Genomic DNA, 27,495 nt, shown 5'->3' with positions numbered 1-27,495 from the left:
AAATTGGAAAGTAACATCTATGTTGTACCACAGAAAAGTGGTCTTGGTTTTTCCCTACGGTCAATTATAAAAAAGTTACAATATAAGTTATATATAGTAACAACTAAGGGAAGTTAATCTTAAAAAAAAAAAAAAAATCAAAAAAAAAATTGTAAGTCCACACAAAAATCTTTACCAGGTAGAGACTGGTCAAAACACACCTCAAAATTGGATGTAGCATGCATGTTGTACTACAGAAAAGTGGTCTCGATTTTTCCCTACGACTAGTAATGAAAAAGTTACAATATAAGCTATTTATAGTAACAACAAAGGGAAGTAATTCTAAAGAAGGGAACTGCGCATGACACTTCGTCTCATGATGGTGTATAATTGTGTCAAGTTACATCAAAATCCCTCCATGCATGAAGAAGAAATGCTTCGGACAAAGTCATTCTTGTATCTGACCTTTGGCCTCTAAGTGTGACCTTGACCTTAGACCTAGGGACCTGGTTCTTGCGCATGACACTACGTCTTGTGGTGGTGAACATTTGTGCCAAGTTATATCAAAATCCCTCTATGCATGAAGAAGAAATGCTCCGGACAAGGTTTTCATTCTTGTATCCTTTGACCTCTAAGTGTGACCTTGACCTTAGACCTAGAGACCTGGTTCTTGCGCATGACACTCCGCCTCATGGTGGTGAACATTTGTGCCAAGTTATATCAAAATCCCTCTATGCATGAAGAAGAAATGCTCTGGACAAAGTTTTCATTCTTGTATCCTTTGACCTCTAAGTGTGACCTTGACCTTAGACCTAGGGACCTGGTTCTTGCGCATGACACTCCTTCTCATGATGATGAACAATTGTGCCAACTTTCATCAAAATCCCTCTATGCATGAAGAAGATATGCTCCGGACAAAGTCATTCTTGAATTTGACCTTTGACCTCCAAGTGTGACCTTGACCTTAGACCTAGGGACCTGGTTCTTGCGCATGACACTCCGTCTCATGATGGTGAACAACTGTGCCAAGTTTCATCAAAATCCCTTCATGCATGTAGAAGATATGCTCCGGACAAGGTCTGTGGACGCCGCCCGCCCGCCCGCCCGCCAGCCCGCCAGGGGCGTTCCCATAATACGTCCCGTTTTTCAAACGGGCGTATAAAAACCAATTAATAATAACACATGCATGATCATCTATGATCAAGGAACTGCAGAGAGATAGACTCTCCTGATTTTGTTGAGGAACTCAGTATAAAGTATTTGTCTCCAATACAGATGAGCTAAAAATCTTTCTTAACAAACCTTTTACAATAAAGTAGCCTCCAGGATCCATTGGACACTCATTCAGCTTAGCCATCTCTGCAGGACTCTTTGCATTTAGAACACAATTAGAGCTTCTTAACATAATTGGCATCCTAGTAAGCAAAATAGAAACAATCTCATTCATAATATTGTCTCCAAATAAAAAACTTACCTGGATATATCATTTTTATTTCAGTTTTATTTTTTTTTCAACTGGAAATGTCTAAACACATGTGAATGATTGACATGTAACCAATTAAAATATTTCTGTGTCTCCAAGAAAAAGTATTTTAACATCAAATATTACTTTTTGATCAATTAAGAAGAAGGTGAAAGTAAGACTGAAAATACATACCAAGAAAATAGCTAACTTATCTTTTGTAGAAAATACATACCTTCCTATTGGTAGATTATTTCTGACAATACGCTGATTACCCCTTGTGTACTCAATGTCCACTGTTATGGGTGCTGAGTATGTCATGTCTCTCAGACGACACTGAATAAAAAAATAGAGTAGTTTGTAAAACACATATACCAGAACACCCACCACCCAAGGATGGCCTGTCAGAACAAACTGGCTATGTACTTTTCAGTTACTGATCAAAAATTGTTTTCAGTTTTAAGAACACTTTGGCCTTGACATATTGACCAAACAAAACAAATGGATACATCTACTGACCACATGGAGTCATTCATTGAAATTTTGAGGCTTCAGGTCCTAGAGTTTTACAGATAATTACTAGCAAAATTTAATGTTTCAAGGTCAATGTGGACTTGACCTTTAAGACACCGAACCCCGATTTACTAGGGTTTCCTACCTAACAAACGGTGATTTCTGACACCTCAAAACCATGAAATCTTAACTCTAAAGTGACCTTGACAGTTGATCTATGAACCCGAAAAACAACAGTGGTCATCTATTCACCATAGGCAATTATTTCATGAACTTTGACAACAGAAGGCCTAAAAAACCTCTTTAGTTATTAAGCGGAAACTATTTTCAGTCGCATATAAAATGGGAGTGGGGGAGGCTTATGCCAGGATGCCACACAGCAAGTTCAGTGCAATTCTGACCAATAGTTTTAAAGGAAAAGATATTTATGTAAAAAATTTGATTAAAGACCACAGATGATGGATGCATGAAGACAGACAATCCATCTATACGAAAAACTCACCCTTGAAAAAATGTTACTGTATATAAAACATCTCCAGAATACTGATACATGGTTAGAAATTCTATTAAGAAATGTAATTTCTTGGATCTCTGCAACCATGAAAAAACAAAAATACCCACCCCCACCCACCTAAAAAATGGGATAATGATTTTACTATATTCATTATGTGGTGCCCTCTACACATCATATACTGTTCTAAGTGAAGCTTACCTCATGAGGTGATATAGGTTTTGTGATGTTAAACCCTTCCTCTACATCAGGCATACCCACGTAGATATTCAAGTATCTGTAATCGTAACATAGGGTATCCAGCATTATGTTTCAGTGAGATACAGTGAAACTGATTTATAACGAGTAAACAGTTATGTTGAATTAACAATTGAGCCATGCCAGAAAACCAACATAGTGCATTTGCGACCAGCATGGATCAAGACCAGCCTGCGCAGTCTGGTCAGGATCCATGCTGTTCCCTAATGGTTTCTATAACTGTAATAGGCTTTAAAGCGAACAGCATGGGTCCCGACCAGACTGCGCGGATATGCAGGCTGATCTGGATCCATGCTGGTCGCAAAGCCACTATGTTGGTTTTCTCATGGCACGGCTCAATTAATTAAATTTTTACAGACATTCAGTAATCAGAATATGTGATATATTGTTTTAGAGACATTCGGTATAAGTGATATGCAGAGTAAAAATTGTGTTGTGGGAACATTATGACTGAGTAAATGATTATGTTTCTAGAAACATGCAGTATGTATTATACTGAGTAAATACTTACGTTATAGGGATACTAAAACTATTCTATATAAAAACAAAAATTCAGTACCAAATTAACTCTCAGCGATTCTTCATTAAAGTGATAGGAGTCTCCCCTAGTAATGCTGGGAATCAGACAAAGTCTCTACATCCATTAATCATAACAAAAGTAAGTCGACAGGTCATTAATCATAACAAATATCAGAGAGATCAATATAGGCCAAAGGTGGCCAAAAAAGCTCATATTTTTTATTTTTGAAATGTAATAATTCAAGGACGGGGTGGGTGTTGTTGGTGCCACCAAGAACCTGACAGAAACCTTAGAGTGTTACGAAATTAAATGCAAGAGTGATCCATGTTAAAAGTTGTCACTTCAAATTCAGTTTCATCAGAATAAAGTAACTTACTTGATATAAAAATTTGGATCAGCATCACTTGTAATTTTATCATTAGCTTTCATAATGTCTTTAATCTGAAATGTAAAACACAGAAATTATTTTGCAATTTCCACGCAATATACCACTGAACAGAATTTGAACCAGTGAGAAATGCGTAGAAATTTATGTTTTAAAAAGGGTGTTTTGTTAACATATAAAGGAATTTAGAGCAAATCTTTTAAACGAATTTAGCAAACGGCTAAAACTGCTCACATGAGCAAAATATATTTGCGAACATTCCAGTTAAGAATTGCATGGATGCCTCAGATCGAGTTACATGTATATCATTTGAGTAGTTCAAAGGCAGAAGTAATGTGTTTACATGCACATGTACAATATTTTAACTTCAACGAGGCAAAATAGCTTGTTAAATATAGAGTAAAGAAAGAGTTAATTTGATCAAAAGGATTAACAGCATGTATTTGATATACAAGACTTACATCAATGTTGACAAAGTAGTTGAAGGAATCTATATGCTGCTTGACTAGCCCCTTTACTTTGAGGAATGAGGGCTAACAGCATGTATTTGATATACAAGACTTACATCAATGTTGACAAAGTAGTTGAAGGAATCTATATGCTGCTTGACTAGCCCCTTTACTTTGAGGAATGAGGGCTAACAGCATGTATTTGATATACAAGACTTACATCAATGTTGACAAAGTAGTTGAAGGAATCTATATGCTGCTTGACTAGCCCCTTTACTTTGAGGAATGAGGGCAGAAGCTTCCATTTCTCCTGTAAAAATATAATTTATATTTGTTACGATGTGCAGCTCATTTCAATGCAAATAATGTTTACACTGAAGCAATAATGGTTGAATTATCAAGAAGGTAAATCTACCCCGACCCCAATCCAAAACTGATGTCTGATCATGCAACTTCTCAACTGTATAATGCATGCTCTCTGAAAATTCTTGAAATAATACGATATGATTTTGTTTTTGGTGGAGGCATTATACTTTTACCAGTAGATATATGATCGTATCTTACAGAATATTTCTTCTGTAAGAAGACAAATCTGTATATGTCGTATGAAAGGATAAAATTTAAGTAATACAATTTCAGCTTTCTTATTAATTTTGCTCACTTAAAATATCTGCGGCACTTGTCATATCACAACAAAAATTGACCAGCATTTTAAGCAGGTACCGTAGGTAGGGAGACATCAAACAAAATATTTTTAATTCTGGCCTGAATTACACAATTTGGCTGGTTCTAGAAAGGAAACCAGATACTTTGTCTGTCTAACAACTGACCCTGTTAGGCCTAAATCAAATAAAAAACAAACAAGTGTGAACAAGTTTAAATTCTGCTATACTTTCTACTTCATCAGAACTGGCTGGGTTTTCCAAAGGATCTGAGATCATTAGTCTTTCTAACATTTGACACAATTGGTGAACGTCTAAAAGTAAAGGCCTAAGGCACACAAGCTTTAATGATAGCCCTTTCGACAAATGCGTCTCCATGATTAGTCAGTCAGAATTCCTGATGTCACGTTAAATTAGGAATAAGTTTGACAGACTCATTTGATTTGATACCAATAAACTTTTCCCAAAACTAAAACGGTATATCCTGGATGTACCAATTACCGGTGTATTAATGATTGATATTCCACAATACATGACATTTGATTCATATGCTTACTAAAATTAAACTCATTTTCAAGAAACAAATATTTTCTTTTCATTAAAAGTTAATTTCATTCACCTGGGAACAGAATTATCGGAAATAATAGGTCATGTTTTGACCTACCATGGTCGCCATCTTGGATGTTTACAGTTACCTATTACTGGTGGAATTGTGGGAAATAATGCTACTGCATTAAACTTCCATCCAGAAACACAAAAATAACAAGTAAACACAGCTGAAAGTTCTGGCTACTGGATTTTTTAATCTGCTGTGGAGAAGAACAGTATATTATAACATATAACATGAATAAAATAAATGAATAATATCACAAACAGCACTTTGTCACATTTTTGTCAAAATCACAGATAAACCAGAATTATCGCATTCAGTGGTGGCTTAAAGAACTCATCATGACTCCTTAAAAACTTCACAGCACAGCAGTATTTCAGGTGTGTCCAATGACCACACTTATCACACTTTAGCTTGTAACTGTAATGAAACAAGCAAATTCGATGAATTGGAATCCCCCGCCGAAAGGGTCAGAGTTGAGGAACAGCAAAAAAATATATCTAGGAAAAAGTTAAGAATGTTACCAAGAAGCAAATAATGTCATTAGTCAAAATCAAATTAAAAGAAAATGAATGGTTTGTTTGGGTGGGGGGTGGGGGCTGGGGTGAGGATACAACAGTTTACATGTTGATTATAAATATTGATAGAAAACGAAAAATGAAAAAAAAAAAAAAAAAAATGGGGGGGGGGGGGGGGGGGGGGGGGGGGGGGGGGGGGGGGGGGGGGGGGGTGACCAAGATAAGGTGGTGACCAGGTATAGGTACACAACATCACATGTTTATAATAAATGTTCATGGAAAAGAATGAAAGAAGTTGAATGAAATTCTTCCAATTGGTTGGTTTGTTATGTACAGATCTGTGGATTTTTAAACAATTAAAGGGCAATAACTATATGGAAAATTGACCAATCGAAAAAAAAAACTTGAAGGGCATCGTCGCAGTATCTTGGTTCATGTCTATTTCAAGTTTGATGAAATTCTACCTGCTAGTTACTGAGAAATGGCAACAGACGGACATTTTTCATAAAATCAAGGGCAATAACTCTGAGGGAAATTGACCTATCAGAAAAAAAAAAACTTGACAGGCATCAGCACAGTATCTTGGTTCATGTCTATTTCAAATTTGATGAAATTCTACCTGTTAGTTACTGAGAAATGGCTGCAGACGAACATTTTTTATTAAATAAAGGGCAATAACTCTGAGGGAATTTGACCAATCAAAAAAAAAACTTGACGGGCATCATCGCAGTATGTTGGTTCATGTTTATTTCAAGTTTCATGAAATTCTACCAAGTAGTTACTGAGAAATGGCTGCGGACGGACGGACGGATGGACAACGCCATTTCAATACCCCCCTCCCGATTTCATCGGCGGGGGATAATAAGTAATAGTTATAGTATGTGTGAGAGTGTGTTACCAGGATATATCAGAGCTAGGGGTACATCGAGGGTATTTTTCTCTGCACATATCGTCGAGGCCGGTAGGCCGAGACAGATATGTGCAGAGAAAAATACCGAGATGTACCCCTAGCTCTGATATATCCTCGCAACACACGAGCATTACATATTATAACTGTTTTATCGCATAGTTTTATCATTAAAATTTACATATTATTTTCATTTAAATTTGTTTATTATTATTTTTACTCTTTTGATTCCCTTTCTGTTCCCCAGATAAAAGTATCCAACAGATTTCTGCATTTGTTTTAAATCTTTGCATTTCATTGGCCTAGCATCTTGTAAAACTTGTTGTTTTGTTTGTAAAAAAAAAATCAAATTGAGAAATCTCAGAAATTCATATATTTCATGTATTTCTGAATTTGGCGATAACTATTGTTTTTGGAATATTCTAGTTTATTTATTCTTTTACTTTATTAATGTAGGTGTTTGTGATAATTCTTTCTCTGTGAACTGTAAATTGGAGCTAAAATCATCTTTTCTTTGAAAGAAAAAAAGTATACCCCCTTCATAGGACCTCAATAAAGAAAAAGTGTTGTGATATATATCGAAACAGTTTTACTGTGCTGATATATATCGCAACAGTTTTTTTTCTAATGAAACTCTATAGAGATTTCTGTGTTGATATATATCGTAACAGTTTTGTAAAATATCAGTACAGATTTTGTAGTATTAATGTGTGTTACCATGTTTAACATACTGCAAAGATCAAAGGAAAACTGCCGCACTATGCTATAAACAAAAACACTTACCACATGCATAACATGCACACAATATTGAATGAAATTTGATTTCACAGTTCTTAACAATGAAAAGTCAGAAGTTTAGTTCAGTAGTATTGTTCATCAAAAAGGGCGCCAAAAAGCGCATGTGCGAGGCACTGCTTGATGACGCCATTTACAAGAGGAAACTCCTTCTGTCACATATTTTCTGGGGAATTATTCTTAATTCATCGAGTGTTATTGAAGTTTATCAGTAAAGTACACTGGAAAAACATATTTTTATCAATTCATATAGAATAATAAGTAACTTACCCATACATGCCATAATTTTTCTGGACCTTTCCGGGATTCTGAGTTAAAATTTCCGGGATTTTTACCCTTTGTCCGGGACATACACCGTGACATAAGTATTCGTCTGTTTCAGGCATAAATTTCATAAAATTATATGCAGTTTCCGGAGATAAACATTGTTCCCTCGCTTAGGAATAATTTGTTGCAAATGTCGTCTAGCTTTCTAAGGGAGGTAAATAGGGTAATTTACGTCTACAGTTCGGCACGTGAATTGGTTGCGTTCCCTAGGTGAACTGAATTGGGAGACTTGCTATATACGAGGAATTAACCTGGCCATCGTGATTTAGAATCTAGCTTATTTGGTATCTTTTTAAAGCTTAAAAGTTTACCTAATCATTAATAAAATGGAATACTAAAAGAAATGAAATAAATCTTGTAGATAAAATCGATATGAAATATTTCGGGTTGGGTCAATTTTCAAGGATCGGCCGGCAAAGGCATTCAGTAGTCAAAAGTTTAATTTAGAATATGTGTGACAATCAATCTACATTTTGAAAGATTACAACCTTTTGAAATAATTATCGTTTAATTGACCGTTATCAGCCATTTCTTCCAATCAAGGCTACATGTAGCTTCATCGCCTACGTGCTAACAACAAGATTTTCGGCTATTGTTCCTAATATTAAATTATCATAAAACTGTTACTGATTACATAATGTTGTCAATTCATAATCAGGGTCATCAAAATAGCTGACTGTAAATTAATCTGGGTCCTCAAAAGATCGCAGGCACAATAGAGTGTGATCAGAGTTAGCTTAATGAACATGTGTCCCGCTCGGGGCATGAAACTGATTATCGGATATTTGGAATAAACAAGTGACACCGGTGACTGTTTATTGTGTTTTATTCATGTAAAATCAACAATTAAGGCCAAAACGATTAGTTTTAATGGGGTTATTTTGTTTCTGTATTTTAATTTTCGGGACATTTCACACCGTCGGGACACCGGACGAGTATGTGATTTCGGGACAATCCGGACAATCCGGAGTATGGCATGTATGAACTTACCTTAGGAAGGACATATTTCACGGAGATAACTTGAGAATTGTCGTGTATTTTGTAAACAAAGGGTTCCGAAGGCTCTTCAGGAAGTAAATTCGGATTTTCGGATTGCACGGTAATAGTAACACCGGTAATAAGTAATGTGGGGATAACATTTTCTTGTACAACAACTCATTGCAAATAAACATTTGTGAGCTGCTCGCCGCACTGAGTCAAAGATTTTGTTTTTTCAGTAACTTTGCAAAATGCGACATCTACCAACATAAGAAATTATACTTTCTTATACTTTCTTAGCCTAAATACATTGGCCCAAATCTACAGTCTTATCCAATAATATATTGGCTGATCGCGGAAATATATAACAAAAGTAATTTCCAGAGCTATTACTTTCATATGAACAATATTCTTTTAGTCTTGGTTTAAATACCTCAATAGTTTTCACAGGCGCTGTCAGCTTTCCCTTGTCAAAATTCGAGAGGTCTCCCATATTGAAAATCTGGTGAAATCTTGCGAAATTATTTCTTCATGGAGGCCGCCATTATTGTTGTTGTTGTTGTTGTTGTTAAGGTTCAAGGTCACTATTCATACACTGGTGGTCTGCTACCCTAAAAAGAGCCTCGATTAAAATCAGAGAAGTATTTTAGATAGCTTTTTGGTTAAATGGATCGTAAAAAAACGAGGTCTAATATAATGCATAGAAAAAAAAAACGCTTTTTAAATTAATCATTCCTTCAAAGAAAAATCGGTCAAAATCATACACAGCCCTTTTTCTGTCCATTTCGCCAGAAGCCCGCATATTGTAAGAATTACTTACAATCTCTTTCAGTGTGTGCACGAGTTGTAAGATCTTTTTAAAGCTGCACGAACAGGTGAGGCTTAAACAGATTTTTCGCCTATTGAAAAAACTACCGCGGGCATTCGTGTCTTTCCTGCCCCAACCCTTCTCTCTCTACAAAAGAATGGGGGTGTGGGGAGACAGGGAGTAAATATATAGGTAGTCCCCGGCGTTTAAACAGTCAGAATTGTTTTGTAAGTCTTAGAATGTAATTGATCGGTCATTGCTCACACAAAGGCGGATCAAAATAGGGAGATTCAGTGGGGCGCATGTCTCCGTCTTATGTATAGATAGTCTCCAGTTGTTAGAGCATCTGACTTGCAAGCAGAATGTCGCAGGTTCGAGTCCTGTATCGGGCTGCACTTTTTCTGCTCCTATTACACGTATAGATTCTAAATTTTTTGAATACCTACTTAGACTTCGTAGCCAAAAAAACAGTAGCCTCGTTTTCATCAGAAGAAACCTGACCAGCTGCCCATAAGCATTAAGGCACAGTGAAAAGGCATGGTCAGGCCAGTACTTGAATATGCTGCAACCAATTAGAGGCGAATCAGTGGCGAGATGCAAGCTTTAGAGATTTTGTTACAAAATGTGACTACCGAACAACCTCTAGCACCAGTCAGATGATATCTGAACTCGCTCATGCTGATTTTACAGTTGCACGCATGCAGTTACGCACGCACGCACAATAAACAAAGATGTCTACATATTTTGCCGGATAACCTATGGGAAAGTAGGATGTAGGACATACCAACCCGTAACGGGTACTTACACCCGTTCAACTCACCTACAAGCGGAGGACAGTATATATAATGTATAAGATATGCCAAAGTATTTGTAGAAAGGAACAGTTAAGCTCGTCTTTCAGATTTGTAGAATAATCGTAGAATAACAAATCATCAACTTCAGTAATTGTTTTAAGAATTTGCGGTACAAATCTAAAGGCATGTCTCAAAAACATTTATTTGTTTAGGCGGGTAATACAATAGCAGACTTTTACATTTTTGTAAATTAAAGTCATGCTGCACTTCAAAAAGCAATAAGACCAGATCGGTTAGAATAATGATAAAATACTTTTGATCAGTTTAAGTTGTATTTGAAAGAACTCATACAAGATTTCAGTTAAAGTTTCATTATATAACGCTGTAATCAGAAATGCTTGCATCCAGACTGTCAACAAGCTAGTTGTTGTACTGCATTTTCGCAGAGTATATTTTGTTTATATTTTCACACCATTAGCTCATACAAAGAATGTTTTAAAATTTAGATAAACAGATCAATATCCATTAAGAAAAGCTATGTTCCAAAAAATGCAGTCACTCCAAACCACAAATCGCAGCACGTCGATGCAAACAACTAGCACGCACGCACACACGCACGTACACACCACACACGTGTGCGCACTCACAAAGACAATGCAAGCGCACAAGGACAAAATGAACAAATACAGGAACGCTGTGGCACAGCCTTAATATTTTTGACAGAAAAAAACTTATCTTACTCCTTGAAAAAAACGAGGGAAGTGCCAGGAAAATAGATCCCAAAATTTCGCCTTGTTTTGCACAGATACGAATATCGAACATTGGGAGGCATATAGTTCTTTTACTTGTAGAGACCAGACACTGTACAGAGGCGACTCTATGTAAGTTTCTTGGGTCCTTTTGTCGCACTTTTTTCCAGTTGGTTTGGCGTTTCCAGCTCACTATTTTGCAACACATTACATACTTAGTTCGCATCACGTTACATTTATAAAACATTAATTTTATATCACTTGTTTTGATAGGATGCTCAATGTCAACCACCTTAAGACTGAACGCATTTGGAGTTTCTGTACGGGCCATACTATTGTTGAATAATTTCAGTTTATATTTTTATTATGAATAAATATTTCATTATTTTCAACGCGATCAATTTCATTAAAGATTTTGTACAGTTCTGTAATATCGGCTCAAAACCTTCTGTACTCTTATGTAGACAAGGTGCGTAGTCTTTCACTGTAAGTTTTTAAACATTCTTGTTGACCTGCTTTGTACATTATGCACCTGTCATTATTTTGCCCGCCCGGGGGAGCGGCGGGCATACACGGGACTTTAGACAGAAGGCCATTCCCAACAGGCGGGAATTAGGCAAACATTTGATGTACCAACAAGGCTCTAGAGTGGGATTTAGACAAAAAAGGTTGTCTCTAGGGTGGGGATTTAGACAACAATTTTTTTGAAATGTCAAATTCCCCTGGGTCAGCCCGCCGCCCCCCTGGGCGGGCAAAATATTGACAGGTGCATTATCAAGGCTAATGACATCCTTTTCTAGTCTTGGGGGCCAGACTTGCAAGGTATACTTAAGATGAGGCCTTATTAGCGCTGAACATTTCCCTAAACATGTATATAAAAGGTTTGATGATCAAACTTAAGCTTTTACTCGCTAACTTATCGTAATTCTGCGCGTCTCATAAACCGAAAGTAATGGCGTAACGTCATTCATCCGGATAGCGGATGATAAAGATGAAAATCAGTTTATGAATCAAAGTTTGTTACTGTATTTCATTTTACTATTAATGTATTAATGTAATGTAATGTATTAATATACAGCCTTGCCAGCTGGATGAATATTAAAGTCCAAAAAAGGGGATTAATTTTATAAGACTGCAACACAGGGTTCAGAAACATGTACAATGCATATCAGCCCATGTGAAGTCAAATACATTCCCATCAGTGGGTACTAAGATATCAGCTTATCCAAAAATGGGCATAATTTTGTAAAACTGCAGAGTAGAATTATGGGACCTGTGCAATGTGTCAGTTTATCACAGTAAATGACGCCCACGCATGGGTGAGTCCAGTAGCTCTACCTATTCTTTGAATAGTCGAGCTAAAATGGGCTCTGGATATCTTTAAACCTAACGCGTTTATTAATCATACAAGTCGTTCATGTAATTTCTTGGTATACTCGATATATTTTATTGAAGAAATGGTTTTAGAAACGACCGTGCATGTTACCCAACACTTTACTTACACAATATACTAGTAGTCAGAAGAGGAATATTTACAAAGTTATCCGTTTGTAGTTAAAGTGTTGTTTTACATACCGGATATCCCACTTAAAAGTGTGGGCAGAGGATGATCACAGAATTGACTATCAACAATCCTGAGGAAAATGGACCTTTCATCGTTACAACAATTCATTTTAAGAGTGCATTACTTAAACCGAATAGCGAGGACAGGTCCTAACCGCGTTCTCAACCGTATTCCGCGAGAGACAAACATTTTTTTATATCACAAGATTCAGTGATGTACTCTTGTTCTTTTAGATCATTGCCCGAAAATTATAGTACATGCACATTATAACAAGTAATATTCAAACTGACGGACCTGTTCACCGGTTTGTTTAGGATTAAACTGTCTTTTCCAAACATTATCCAAGATTGTGTAAATCTAATCCCCTAATTCTGCAATGAACTTAGAATAGCTAAGCGTTATTTAATTTTGAGACGTTGCAAGTGCGCTGAGAAACTTTAAAAACGCAGTCAATTTTAACGTCCGGTCAAACATACCTTTTTGATAGCAAAACTTAAAACCGTGTAATTTCTCATCTTCAAATTTAAGTCATTAATGTGTAAAAACGAAGTAAAGTAATTTAGCTCTTATATCATCATTACCAGTGCCAACAGAGATGTGGAATCTAGCACCGGCGGACCTCTTTACACATCTATTGAATGGACTCCATGATCCCAAAGGACCAGAAAATATAACAACACAGAATCCTTACATATACAGTCAAACTTCGTTAACTCGAACCCGGATAAGTCGTACACCCCCCACCCCCTCGAACTCGTCGTCAGGTCCCGGAAAAAACCCTATACAATGAATTTTGTTCGGTAACTCGAACAAATTTTGCTGGGCCCGTCGAGTTCGATTTAACCAGGTTTGGCTGTATTTGATTTTAAAAAAGCATTGCTGAAAATACTATCAAAGGATACGCAACTTGCGGTATCTTACCCACCGTCGGTTTCAGAGTAATTGTACGATTGCATTGCATATAATTTATACATCAGTTGAAGAAAACAAACAAGTAGATTGCAAAAATATTTTCTTTTATTATATGCTTTTTCTTCATGGTATTTCGTATTTTTTATGGAACATAAACATGGGTAAAAGAATGTGAATTTACAAAAATATGTACATTATTTCATTGTAATGAACAATATTGAAAAAATGGCTACACAACTTATTATGTATATAACATAAACTAAACTAATAAAATAAAGCTACATAGATCGATCTTAATCATTGTCTAACTTAAATTTAGACAACCGTTTTGTGAATTTCATCTTCCATTGGATTTTCTAATAGGGAACGGTTGCTTCACAAATGAAATCTTGCTACGATTGTTACTAGATTCTATATCACTGTAAGTGAAGTACCGAAAATACGTGACAAATTGTTCGGTAATATCAGAGCAACTATTTCAACCGTCGGCAAAGCGTAAAAATGTAAGCCAACGGTAAAATCCGCAAATCGAGATGAAATTATTCTGAAGTTGCGCAAATTACTAGATCTACACCATGTCATACATATATAAACATGTACGCTTAGAAAAACAACACCTTTTGATATGCAAATAAAAAATACATTGATATAAAAAAACCACAGCAGAACTTCGCTGCAAGCATACTATCACGTAAGTTATCAACATACAATAAGTTTATCACGTAAGTTATCATAACAATACCGTTATGCAGGTGTTATAAGATTAAAACTAAATCAGCATATTATAGGCTTTTATATTAAATAAAGCCATAAAAGTCACAGCTAACTGTAGTTAGTTTGAAAAAAAATAGATAATGAAAAATATATAAATGACGACACAACTAATTTACTGAACTGCAGTGAAAAATACAATTTTTGGAAGCGTTAAGTTGCGTTTGAGATGATGTTGGAAAAAAAATTAAATTTCGAACACACTGCAAATGCATCCAGGCCGCACCACTAGAAGGCGCTTCACATCACGGCCCAACATGTATACGTTACTGGCCAAATATGGCCTGATCCGGCTATCAGTTTTTGCCCTATTTTTATAAACGTAAAGTCAATTTTAAAGTTCAATGTCAGTGCACACATGCACGGCGTTATCAAGTTCATTGCCATATTTACATGTAATGAGTATTTTACTAACAACTGGCAGCTAGGTCGTTCACGTGTACCAGACGTCAGACGATATCTGGGACAAAATTCTCTACACTTTCATAAAATAGCTAGTGCACAAAAGTCCTTTTGAACATTATTCTTCTTGTTAATGTATAAAATTGTCCAACTCTGGTTGACAGTGTGGCTGTAATGGCACGGGAAACCACTAAGTCTTGTCTTAACAGATTCGCTTTAATAGGAACAAAGTCACAGACGCGAATTTTTTTCATGTTGTCTGCTTGTTTTGAATAAAAGCATGTTGTAAGTTGCCTTTTTCAGGGTTAAGCAGTCACTTTTAATGGATGAAACTCGGTAAAACATTTCCAGCTGAAGTCCTTTCAACCATGGGAGAAGGTGCGTGGCTGCTGGCGTTTGAATTTCATTACTGGACCAGAGTTGTTGTTGTCGTCTGTTAGTTCCTTTGTGCAAGCCTCTGTTGTGTCTACCCTCCACATAACTGATTTCACTGAAATATATAAAGGACACATTTTTTATACTACGTTAAAAAGACTTTGTTTAAAGCATGATCCTTTAACTTCAAAATTAATTCATCCGTATTTATTAGGCTAGTATTTATAAAAGGACGGGCAGTAATTCGGGAAGGTGCTGGTGGCACAACTTCATGTCTTCATACACGACACATTCCGGGGTAAATATACATAAAAAAGAACAATATAGGCTAAATCCATCATGCTCATACAAAGTCAGAGTATCACAACCAAACAACTGGCTTAAATAAATAACATGATATTTGCATAACGGCCTTGATCAAAGTCTCATATGTAGGCCTATTAATATTTGCGCGTAGAGTAGCGGTTGCTGCCTATACTATACAATATTCAGAAATACTAAGGCAAAAAAAAAATTAATGTTTAGTTTCTCAGGCCACTTTTTGCAAAATTTAATGAGGCAGTGCGGATTTTTTTTTATTTTTATTTTCTTTTTTATTAACAACATTGCCCGTTTTATATGAAATCCAATGATGTACATCCATATTTAACACACTTAAAAAACATTGATGAACAAAGGAACCATTCTTGACGACTTATTCGTATGTATTCACATATTTTCCTTCTTTTGTCCTCAATTTTTGTTGAATTTTCTCTTTTCGCGAATTTCTTCAGTTTTTCTTTGATAAAAATTTTAGATGCGGCGGGTCAAAATCGTATGCGGCGGGGCCGGAGAAACTAAACATTAATTTTTTTTGGCCTAAAGTAGTATGTAAAATACTACCTATTAGACGGACATTTAAAAAACAAAACATTAAAATTTCAGCTGCATCATACAGTGCTTTAGGGTATAGCGGATTTTAGGGTATAGAGGATAGATTTAGACTTGAATTATTGTATTAATTTTCATATCATTCTTTTACTGGCATGCAAACAGACATTCTGACATACATTTTTAATAACGCTATCCCCTATAGACTAAATCAGTGTATATGTAAAGAACGTCAGTGAATGAAAAGTATTTGATAGAAATTTAAGAAGCTGAATGTTTTTGAAAATAGAATAAATTATTATTCTGATCTATAGTAAAGAAATCTTGGAAAGTTTGTTAAGATGTGGATTTTAAACTAATAACGGAAAAAATGACCAAATCTATCCTGTACACCCTAAATCAGCTCATATGTAAACAATGGCTTGGAGAGAAAAAAACACATGAATTTCTATGAAAAGCTGAATGTTTTAAGAATAGAAGATGTTTTCTGTCTGATATACTGAAAAAAACCTACCATTTTCATTTCTTTGAATTGGAATGCAGGAAAAATTACTGGTACTGATGATAAACCCGAACAGAAAATGAGGTTTTTACCTGTAACTTTTTTCATTTCTGCCAATTGTAATCAATTGTCGGTATCAAAATAAAGCTTAACATTTGCCGAAAACTTTACATAGTTCAAATTTATATTTAGTAAGCAAACTCATACAAAGTGAGGTCCTGAAAGGGGTATGTAAAATAGGGACTGTATTAATGCTGACTGATGATAAATTCGAACACTTTGACATTTACAAAATTTTCCTCATAGTATTATATTGAAACTTTCCCCAAAAAGTTGCAACAGTCATTCCTGATCAAGTAATGAAAAGTTACCAAATGTCAGGCCTTCATGTTTCGACAAAAAAACACCCTCTTCCCCAGTAATTTTGGACAAATAATTTTTATACAAATAAATGAAAGTCATTTATTTATACAGAATATTTACCAATTTCGTTTTTGTTTACACCAGTTGGTGTTGTAAGTGGAAACTATTAGATGGTGTGTTCAATTTCATAAATAACCGTTTGCAATAGGTGGTCGACTTTACCATCTGTCCGGGGTTATCATCAGTAGGCAGTAGCTATCTATACCCTAAAGCACTGTATTTAGTCCAAATAATAAGACGTTTCGGGACAACGTAATAACTTCCCTTTAGAGAAAATTATCAGATCATAAAATAAGTCATCCCGATATTAAAGCCAAACGAGTAAGGCTACATCACATTACTACTAATCATGACTAGTACAATTCTGAAAATAAAATGTCTATGTTAAAACAAAGATACTTACCTGGCGTTGTTATTTTTGAGGCTGCGTAGCTGAACAAGCGAGCTACTATAAACAGAAGAACAGCGTAAAACCCACATATCAGCAGTAGAATCAGACCCTTGGACTCGAACCCACTCCCTTTCTGCATGCCGGCTCCTCGTGAAGACATTCTTATGCAGTTATTCGGATTGCTTGAGGGGTTACTGTAACATCGAAACTGAATCTTTTCCAACATAGGCCGCACTGATGGTTTTCCGTTTAGAGCTACAATTAAAATGAAAATAAATAAAGTTGTTAGGCCAACGATCTGCATGTACCTTACAAAAATCACGTAAAAAGTATGCAATGTTCAGTCACACGTGCCGAACGTTATACATACTGACCTTTGTTTTCTTCCCTTTGTTAGATATCCGTTAAAGTACACACATAAAGTTCAGCTTAGTAACTCTAGATCTAGTTCTACTTAACTGCATGCAGATGAACTCACATGAACATGCATTGCAGTAGGAAGAAAGAAAAATCATCTAGATCTAAAAACGTGCCCGAAGTCAAGTCTAAAATGTTGAATGATAGAAGGTTTACCTTTTTTTATCACTTCATCCCTTTCTTTATTTAATATTAACTCCTCCTTTCAGTTAATTACCCAAAAAAATAGATTTTAATTTTTCCTGATTTCGTATTTTCTCTAACCGAAGTGGTCACAAATACTGCATTTCAAACAATGCTTAAATGACTGTAGCAAGCCCATGTAGACCACGCGTGAATATACATGATATATTTACATGATGAAATCATGAAGGTTAAGTAGGTCAAGTTTATATTAACGTAGGAAAATCCCCAGATATATAAATAGATCATGCGCGTGAAGCATGATATTCGGCATGATTAGCCTCGTTTTAAAGTGACCTAGTTTGCTAAAAATAACTGCAGCAATGTATACCTATGTATATATGACTAGATCTATATGCACCTAGTGACCTATTTGTGCGGATTTTAAGGCACCTGGGGTTTAAATTAAGACTTATGGTAGATAAGTAAAAAAATATGCTTTTGCAAATTTGTGTCCATGTAGAATCTATCTCAAAATGTAACAGACTTAATTTTTGGAGTCTGTTAACATTAGGCCTAATAAAATTCTTTGTTTTCGGTAACATGCTAAAAAAAATTAGGGCAGGTCTGAAATTTTTTTTTTTGGAATTTTTTTTATTAAGTGATACTTTTCGGAAATTATTTTTGCGTCAAAAATGAATACAAATAAGGGGATTATGCCTTAGCTAGGCATCAGTAAGTTGATTTCTAAAATCACTGACAATGTTTAAAGCATAAAAAATGCAGTTTTGCAACTTTTTGTTACTAAAAAAGTTGAAAAAAAAAAAGTTGAAAAAAATATTCCCAAAGACCATAAAAACATTTAGGGTTGGGCCAAAAATTAAGGTTAGGTCGGGATACCGGAAACAAACAATTATTTTTTTTTACGTTAAGCCCAAACAATGACATATACTATTCTAACAAACAGGTTTAAAAAAAAATTCAAAAATAATAAAATTAAGCTATTTATAGTAGCAACAAAGGATGTAAGTCCATAACAAGAGCATCGCAATGCGAAGCAAAATACGCCCGAAGGTAAGACCTTTGACCCCTAAGTGTGACCTTAACCTTGAAGCGAGTCATCCGAAACATATGCTCTGCATATCATCTCGCTGTGGTGAACATTTGTGCCAAGTTTTTTAAGTTTGGCCAAAATGCAGGTCAGAGTTATTGGACTTGATCAACTAGTTATAGAACCCCAAAGATACATGTGAAGTTTCAATTCAATATCTGCATTGGAGATAGTAATAATAACATGCATATGTAAAACTTTAACCAGGATTTTCTAAGTCCAAAAGGGGGCATAATTTGCTCAAAATACATGTCCGAGTTATGGAACTTGACCCAGTGAGGTTGGTAATTGACCTAGAAAAAGAAAAAATAAGTTTCAAAGCTATATGCCTGTAAATGATAGCTGTATGTACTTGCATGCAAAACTTTAACCAAGGTGTGACGCCGACGCCGATGCCAGGGTGACTAGAATAGCTAGACTATTCTTTGAATAGTCGAGCTAAAAATTGGAAGTACGTAACATCTGTGTTATACCAAAGAAAAGTGGGTTGGTTTTTCGCTATGGCCAATTATAAACAACAGCTGTCTATAAGACAGCCAATGCTGGACTATTCAAATTGTTGTCACAGAAGCAGTAATATTACCCTAAATGTCCAACTCTATGGAGTTTCAATCCAGTATCTGCATTAGTTTTGGAGACTGTAACTTGCATGCATAACTTTAACCAGGATTTTCTAATAGCAAAAGGGGGCATAATTTGACCAAAATGCAGGTCAGAGTTATGAGACTTGATGCTAACAGCTAGTTTTATAACCCATGGGAAGTTTCAATTCAATATCAGTGCATTAGTTTTGGAGACAGTATATTGTATGAATAACTATAACCAGGATTTTCTGAGTCCAATATGGGGCATTATTTGACCAAAGTACAAGTCAGAGTTATGGGACTTGACCCAGTGAGGTTGGACCTAGAAAACGAAAAAAATAAGCCTCAAAGCTATTTGCCTTTAAGCATAAAATTTTTGCTTGCAATATCTCCCGTACGAAAACTTACGCCCAGAAAAATATGAGAAAACCGCCTAAGGTGTAGGCGGATTCCGCTTAAATTGCAATTCAGGTTAATATAGCACGGATTCCGCCTATAAGCAGGAATACGCAGCGAAATATGCAAATTTTCTAAGGCGGAAACCAGTTAAAAAATCCGCCTAGCCAATATTTAGCAGGAAAAAAAATACGCCTTAAAATTCCGCCTAGAGAATTCGCTAGCAGGAAAAAAATACGCCTTAAGAAATTCTTAACAATAAAATGTCTGCCATTTGGTTAAATTGTATGAATCTAAAAAATACAAAGTACAATGCTACATGTATATCAGAATTTCAGTGTTGTAACAATTTATAGCTTTAACTGTAATTTTGAATTTCATTTTTCTAATTATTTAAGAAAAATACATATTTTTGACAAAATAAGAAGCATGGGGATCAAGTAGTGATCAAAACATTTACAATATACAAGAATTAAAAGTCATGAAAACTGATGACAAAAATAAGTCTGCATCTGTCTAGAATTATATGAATCAAATAAATGGAAAAAAATATCACATTTTACTTTTGATTTCATGCCTTATATATTTTATATATATAAAGGCACTTACTGTAGCTGATACCATTATGCTATTCACATAAATCTACTGTGCTCCACATGGTCCAGAATTTCAAACTATACAAAGTATCATTTTTCCGCCAAAACTGGTGCTATTTTATTCAAAAATCATGAAATACATTAAGTCAGCCTAACTTTTCCGCCTTAGCCCTTAGGCGGAATACTGGTAAACTTAGCAGGATTCCATGTCCGTCTTATTTTAGCAGGAAAATCTTTGTTAGACAGATTTTTTAGGCGGTTTCCTGCTTATTTAAGGTGGAATCTGGTTAATATTTTCGTACGGGCTTCATTTAGAATCTAGTATTATTTATACGGATCACATTTAATGTTAAAAGTACCGAAATGTTTCTTCCATTATTTGTTTAAGGTTTAAGAGTATATCACAAAAACATAAAAATATTTGATAAATGCGCCATGCCATGAGAAAACCAACATAGTGGGTTTGCGACCAGCATAGATCCAGACCAGCCTGTGCATCCGCGCAGTCTGGTCAGGATCCATGCTGTTCGCTTTTAAAGTCTACTGCAATTAGAAAAACCGTTAGCGAACAGCATGGATCCTGACCAGACTGCGCGGATGCGCAGGCTCAGGTCTGATTCCATGCTGGTCGCAAAGCCACTATGTTGGTTTTCCCATGGCTCGGCTCAAATGCATGAACAGTATCTTAACCAACAATTTACCTGACCATTATATGTACCGTCCGGTACCATGGATACTTGAAATATTCTGAATAAGTTGTCCCCCTTTAAAAATTAATGCCATTTTGTAAAGAAATAAAAATAAACTATTGCTGAAAACTACGTTGCACCTAGTTATGTGAAATTTCAGCTCAGGGACATTATTGAAAATGCATGAAAATGAAAACATGTAACAGTTCTTTGAAAATGGTGAGTCGTTGAACTGTGTGGCCCCTTTATGCAGTCCTTTTCTTTTTTTTGTAGAATAATATAAATGTTTTATAAGCTGTCCAGTCTTCATGTGAAACAACCCTTTCTATGATTCGGTGTTGTTTGAATTTTTTTATCAAAATGAAATGCTAAGGGTTAATATGACAATGCAGATTAATCATTCAAGCACAGAATGATATAACACTTAAGTCTCTCTCCTTTTTTTAATCTTGCAATTCAAGTTTTAATATTAAAATCTGTTGTTGCCAATGAAAATAGATCTGGAAAATCAGGTTATAATCTTTCTTAATAGACCCAGTATTATATTATTTCCTAATTCAAAGACAAGGCAAAATGCTTTACAGCAAACTCAGCTCTTGAAAGATACAAATTTTCTTTTTGCCACAAAAGTGGCTAGTAGCATTTATGCAATTTTTTTCATAGGTTTTATATTTTGTCATGTGCTTTCTTCCCACCAGGAAAGTCTGTTCCAAATTTTGTAATTATAAGTTCAGTAATGTTAACTTTCTGTGTCAGTAGATCCACATTTTGTTCATCTAAAACCCTTTTTTAAACAAATTTAGGAAAAATCAGAGTCATGACTGTGTCAAATTCTTGATAAAATAGTTGCTCAAAAAAAAAAGAAAAAAAAAAAAAGAAGACATTACTTGATCCAAATCAGATTTAACATGTCCCCAAGATGTTATAAAAGAACAAAAATACAACTTATTTCTGAAATTGTAATCAAAAGAAAAAAAAACTGTTATCAAGTGAATTTCTGGCAATGTTCACTGAAAAAAAAAATGCTGTAAAATATGTTTAGAAAATATCTTCTTTGTTATGCACAGAATAATTGAGCCACGCCATGAGAAAACAAACATAGTGGCTTTGCGACCAGCATAGATCCAGACAAGCCTGCGTATCCCCGCCGTCTGGTCAGGATCCATGCTGTTCGCTAACAGTTTCTCTAATTGCAATAGGCTTTGAAAGCGAACAGCATGGGTCCTGGCCAGATTGCACGGATGGTCTTGATCCATGCTGGTCGCAAAGCCACTATGTTGGTTTTCTCATGGCGTGGCTCATATGAATGTAATAACTGATTTCTTCAGTTACTTCAAATGAGTCCCTTGCTTGGTTGGTACTTGACAATAAAAGGGAAACTGGCTTTATTCTTTTCTCTCATAGTGTCAAGACCATTCAGTATGAGTTATAGAACTTGTTTCACAATCCACCTTAAATAAATTTAATAGTATAAACAATTTAATGTTAAAACAGCACAAACCTTTTGCACTATGAATACAACTCCTTGATTTACAAACTTGGGAAGACATGATTTTGCTTGAAAACTGCTTTCCGTTACTGTGACTCCCACAATGTCTTCAAGCCAATGGTTACTGATACTATAACTAAGACTATAGTCCATGTGCGGAGCTGGAGTTGGAGCACACCAAAACTCACCCCTCAAAACAGGAAAGATATTAATGTTGAATTGGATTTAACCCATACCCTGCTAAATTTCTATAATGAACTTGTCCATCTTTCAACTTGGACAGTACCATTAACTGTTAAAAAGGGGTGTTTACCAAAAAGATACTGGCTGAATAGCGCACAGTGCAGATCATGATCAGACTGCACAGATGTGTAGGCTGATCATGATCTACACTTGTCGCAAAGGCAGAATCAATCGTGTCCAGGGTTAATGGTTTATCAAAAAAATAAACTGATGTTATGGATTAATGATACTTTTAATTTCTATTCTCTACACCAAAGATACATTTTTAACCCCTTCATGAAATCCTAGCTCCACCCATGCCTTTACTAAATTTGGCAAGTTGAAGGTCGGTGCTTTTATCCTTACATGAACTCGGTAGACCTTGGATGTCTATTTTTAAAGATACTGATAAATCAATGTAAATATTTTGAGTATCTTTATGTAATATCTATATATATATTTATTTAAAGCATGCAGCATTGTGCTGAACTAGACACATTTCACACATGTTAGCCTTGCTACCATTTCAAATTCATTATCTTTAACCTATACCACTATAATTGTGCAGCCATCCTTGGAAAAAACTCCCACTGTATGGGATCCAGATAGCTCCCAAGAGATCTGCAAACTAAAGCAAGTTAAGACAAAGGCAGTCATATTTGTGCGCAACTGACCGCATCCTTTAAGATGCATCACGCAGATGTTGGGAGGACCTCGGCTTGGAGTCTCAACAACACCACACTCTCTTGCCTGCTTTTCAGGATTTAAAACAGCATGACTGAGGTGCCTTGCTGCCCAATCAGACTGAAAAACAACTACCCCAACTTTACCAGGACAGAGCAACTAACAACATACACTCTCCTGGACTACTTGGGACTGGAGCAAATCCCTGTCAGTCTTCAACAGTCGGATGATAGAAGAATTCAGGGTCACCGTCTGGCCACAAAATCCAGCCTATGCCTAGATAAGTCTAGCTGTAAATATGTCTGTTTTACTAAACATTAGTAGTTTGAACATTCCAACTTTAACAGAATCAGCAGAAGAAGATCTTACATGATAAAATTTTTAACTCATAAATACATGACGTCCACTGTAAGTTCAATTTAAAATTTTATTTAAATATTGCTTTAACCCTTATCATGCTGGACGTGACTGATACTGCCTTTGTGACCAGTGTAGACCATGATCAGCCTGCACATCCATGCAGTCTGATCATGGTCTACACTGATCGCTATTCAATCAATGTCTTTTTGCTAATCACCCCTTTTAACAGTTAATGGTACTATCCAAATTGAAAGATGGACAAGTTCATTATAGAAATTTAGTAGGGTAAGGGTTAAGGTCTGAGTCTGAGAACCTTAACCCTTACCCTACTAAATTTCTATAATGAACTATATATTCTGTTACCGATTCTTATATGGACCAAAAAGACCCTGTATGTAGTGTTAGATCTATATTTATTCATTTTCATAAAAAAATTGTAATTAACTCCCTTTATTATGAACTATTTAAAAAGCTGTGTATTTCTTTCTACTTCAATACAACTTCTATAGTTTAACATTTACATTTCATAGCAATCAGGATACTTCAACAATCTGAACCAAAACTTGAATTCTAAAACTGTCCATTCATTTCCAATATATCAACAAGATAGGCAAAGGGAGGTAACAATAATTTTTCAGACTTACATGTCTAAATGAATTTCAGGTTAATGCAAATATAACACAGTCTATATATCACTCCTTGGGCAAAGTAGGTTTATCAAATTTATACTTATGCTAAATAACTCTGTCATGTCTAAGAAACCAGGATTGGAAAATCAAATTTCAGAATCAGTGAAAATTTGATTAACATGAACCAAGCACCCAGCGGGTATATGGTCAGATTATAAAGTTTAGAACAATTCGATTACATGATCAAAATCCGACTGACTACCTTTAATATAATGATACAGATATATATAAATATACTTTTTGACCTACATTATCTAGAGCCCCTTATCAAGGCCAGAAACATCACATCATACTTTGTACTTTTCACTCTTCACTTGTGTTTGTCCTTAAAAGGCCGAGACATTCAAGGCTAGGTCACAGATAACATATCTTGTAGACTAATGTTCATTCATCTAGGAAGAAAATTAATTACACAAGTCAATAAAAGTGTAATAAGGGAACAGAAAATGCAAACGTGAATGCTACTAGTTTTCCATGACCTGTAGGTTTTTTTTATCTTTAACCCGTACCATGCTGGACACGATTGGTTCTGCCTTTGCGACCAGTGTAGATCATGATCAGCCTGCACATCCATGCAGTCTGATCATGATCTGCACTGTTGGCTATTCAGTCAGTATCTTTTTGGTAAGCACCGCTCTTGACAGTTAATATGGTACTGTCCAAACTGAAAGACAGAAAAGTTCATTATAGAATCTTAGCAGGGTAAGCGTTAAAGTATCAAGTTATATAAGTATCGGTAAGGGTAGATTTGTATGTCTGACCCTTTTTATTGACACCTCCATAACAACTTCAGCTTGTATACTGACACTGACACTATTAAGTACAGGAACACACTGTTTAGAAACTCATTTCAAACTTAGATAAAAATTTCAAAAGAAAAACATGTAAATAAAGATGGCATTTCAAACTTAGATAAAATATTAATAAAAGAAAAAAAAAACGAGAATATTTTTGAAAAATTAATTACTGTAAATTGGTTAATATTTGTCAGTGTCTTATTTTTGCTAGACTTGTGTATAAACAAGAGCTCTACCAAGCAGGGCAATATATGCCCAAAGGGTTATATCAGAGGAGGATGTAAGCAAAGTATAAAGAAAAAGAAAAAATTTAAGATTTTTTTTATGGGAGGTGTGTGTGTGTGTTTGTGCAGTGATAGTAGTTGACAGGATACTTAAATTAAGGGCAAGACACTACATGAAAACAAAAATCTGGTGGGTGGTGGGAGCGGGAAGCAGGGTATATATGTGCATGCGTTGGTGGTGACAGGATGAAAAAAAAAATTCACAGGTGACAAGATTCTCAAGTTAAGAAACTAAATGAAATTTCCTTTTTTTTTTTTGTGGGGTGGGGTGGGGGTGGGGGTGGGGGTGGGGGTGGGGTGGGGTGGGGTGGGGGTGGGGGGGGGGGTGGGGGTGTAATGTAAATTATTGCATACTGCATATGGTCTCATCACCACCTGCCTATATTCCAAGTTCCGAGTCAATACCTTTAATATTTTTTAAGTTAAGCTCTGGACAGAAAATATGATGGGCAGATCTTACCTTGCTGTAACCTTGACCTCGAACCTACCACCCTGGTTCATGCATCCTGCACATCGCCACCTATCTACATCTCCAGTCTTAAGTCAATATTTTGAACGGGTAATAAGTTATGCTCTGGACACTATATATGACAGACAAATTTGACCTTTGAGCTCAATTGTGACCATAAACTTTGACCTACAGAGCAGTTTCAAGTGCTCTGCTCATCATCACCTACCTACAGGCCTAGTTTGAAGTCAATACCTTGCATGGTTATTTAGTTATGCTTCGGATACGAAATATGATGGGCAGTTTTGGCTTTTTAGCTCAGTTTGTGACCTTGACTTTTGACCAACAGAACCGGTTGAAGTGTTCTGTTCATCGTCTCATTACCAAATACCTATATGCCAAGTTTAGAGTCAATACCTTTAATGGTTATAAAGTTATGATCCGGACATGAATTTTGACAGACAGACAGACACATGTGCCATCACATAATACTTCAGGTGTATAAAAATAGTCCCTAAAAACGCACAATGCCATTATTTACAATGATGCTGCCATTTTTTTAATGAAAATAAACTAAAATTTTATCATGAAAATTATATTTGACTCTTGTTAAATCCTATTTTCGATAATTGTTTTCTCTAATATTTATCAAATATATGAATACTGATTAGTATAGCAGAAAGTTTTATTGGATCCACAGTTTTTGATTATCTCCCTTTTTGACTATAACTAAATGTTCATGCACAGTATTAAAAGTAACACTTTTTCAAACCATGTAATTATGCATAATATCTGTTTGGACAGCTGTTTAAAACCCTATTGAATTCAAATATTTGTTATGCTTTCATTTTTCGCTAAAATTTGCAAACAGTGACAAGTGATTGAAGAAATAGTTATTTAATTAAGAAGCATTATGATTACCTTTGAAAGTACTACCAGCTTTGAAGTGTACACTCCCAACTATGAAAATACAACTGTTGTCTATGAAGTCATGAAATGAAAGTGATACACTACCAAACATACAATAAAATTTATTGTTGCGTAGTTTATGAATCTCAGACATAAACAGACCTTGGACTCCTGTCCTTGTCCTTAATCCATGCCAACTGTGTCGATGTTTTGCATCTAAATTACAAGGTTATTGTATGTAAATACTGGAATGCTCTTGAAA

General features: G+C 35.5%; 2 protein-coding genes across 5 annotated transcripts in view; both read right to left on the bottom strand.

Moving 5' to 3' along the window:
* Positions 1-9,457, bottom strand: part of LOC123551797 (DNA-directed RNA polymerase III subunit RPC2-like) — a 35,325-nt gene extending 25,868 nt beyond the window's left edge. Inside the window, exons 1-6 of one of the 2 annotated variants that reach the window (XM_045340995.2) lie at positions 9,308-9,457; positions 4,298-4,387; positions 3,620-3,684; positions 2,667-2,742; positions 1,677-1,777; positions 1,282-1,394 (exon numbers count right to left, since the gene is read on the bottom strand). In XM_045340995.2, the coding sequence (XP_045196930.1) occupies positions 1,282-1,394; positions 1,677-1,777; positions 2,667-2,742; positions 3,620-3,684; positions 4,298-4,387; positions 9,308-9,367 (505 nt within the window). In that variant the 5' untranslated portion in view covers positions 9,368-9,457. Of the gene's footprint in view, positions 1-1,281; positions 1,395-1,676; positions 1,778-2,666; positions 2,743-3,619; positions 3,685-4,089; positions 4,180-4,297; positions 4,388-9,307 lie in introns of those variants that run through there. The other variant, XM_045340996.2, reaches the window with a different exon arrangement.
* A 4,331-nt stretch (positions 9,458-13,788) lies between these two features.
* On the bottom strand, positions 13,789-27,403 carry LOC123551796 (uncharacterized). Of its 3 annotated transcripts, XM_045340994.2 has the most exons (4): positions 27,246-27,357; positions 22,853-23,030; positions 17,448-17,690; positions 13,789-15,364 (listed from the first exon to the last, which is right to left on the bottom strand). In XM_045340994.2, the coding sequence occupies exons 2-4, from the start codon at positions 22,899-22,901 to the stop codon at positions 15,237-15,239; spliced, it is 420 nt and encodes a 139-aa protein (XP_045196929.2). In that variant the 5' UTR covers positions 22,902-23,030; positions 27,246-27,357; the 3' UTR covers positions 13,789-15,236. The 3 variants fall into 3 exon arrangements, 2 of the variants coding, with proteins under 2 accessions (XP_045196929.2, XP_045196928.1); XR_006686472.2 differs by lacking the exons at positions 22,853-23,030; positions 27,246-27,357 and adding an exon at positions 18,009-18,197; XM_045340993.2 differs by lacking the exon at positions 22,853-23,030 and having other exon boundaries at positions 27,246-27,403.
* Positions 27,404-27,495: the final 92 nt, after the last annotated feature.

This window comes from Mercenaria mercenaria, chromosome 4 (assembly GCF_021730395.1).
Source record: "Mercenaria mercenaria strain notata chromosome 4, MADL_Memer_1, whole genome shotgun sequence".
Lineage (NCBI taxonomy): Eukaryota > Metazoa > Mollusca > Bivalvia > Venerida > Veneridae > Mercenaria > Mercenaria mercenaria.
This window is presented reverse-complemented; position numbering and strand designations above follow the sequence as displayed.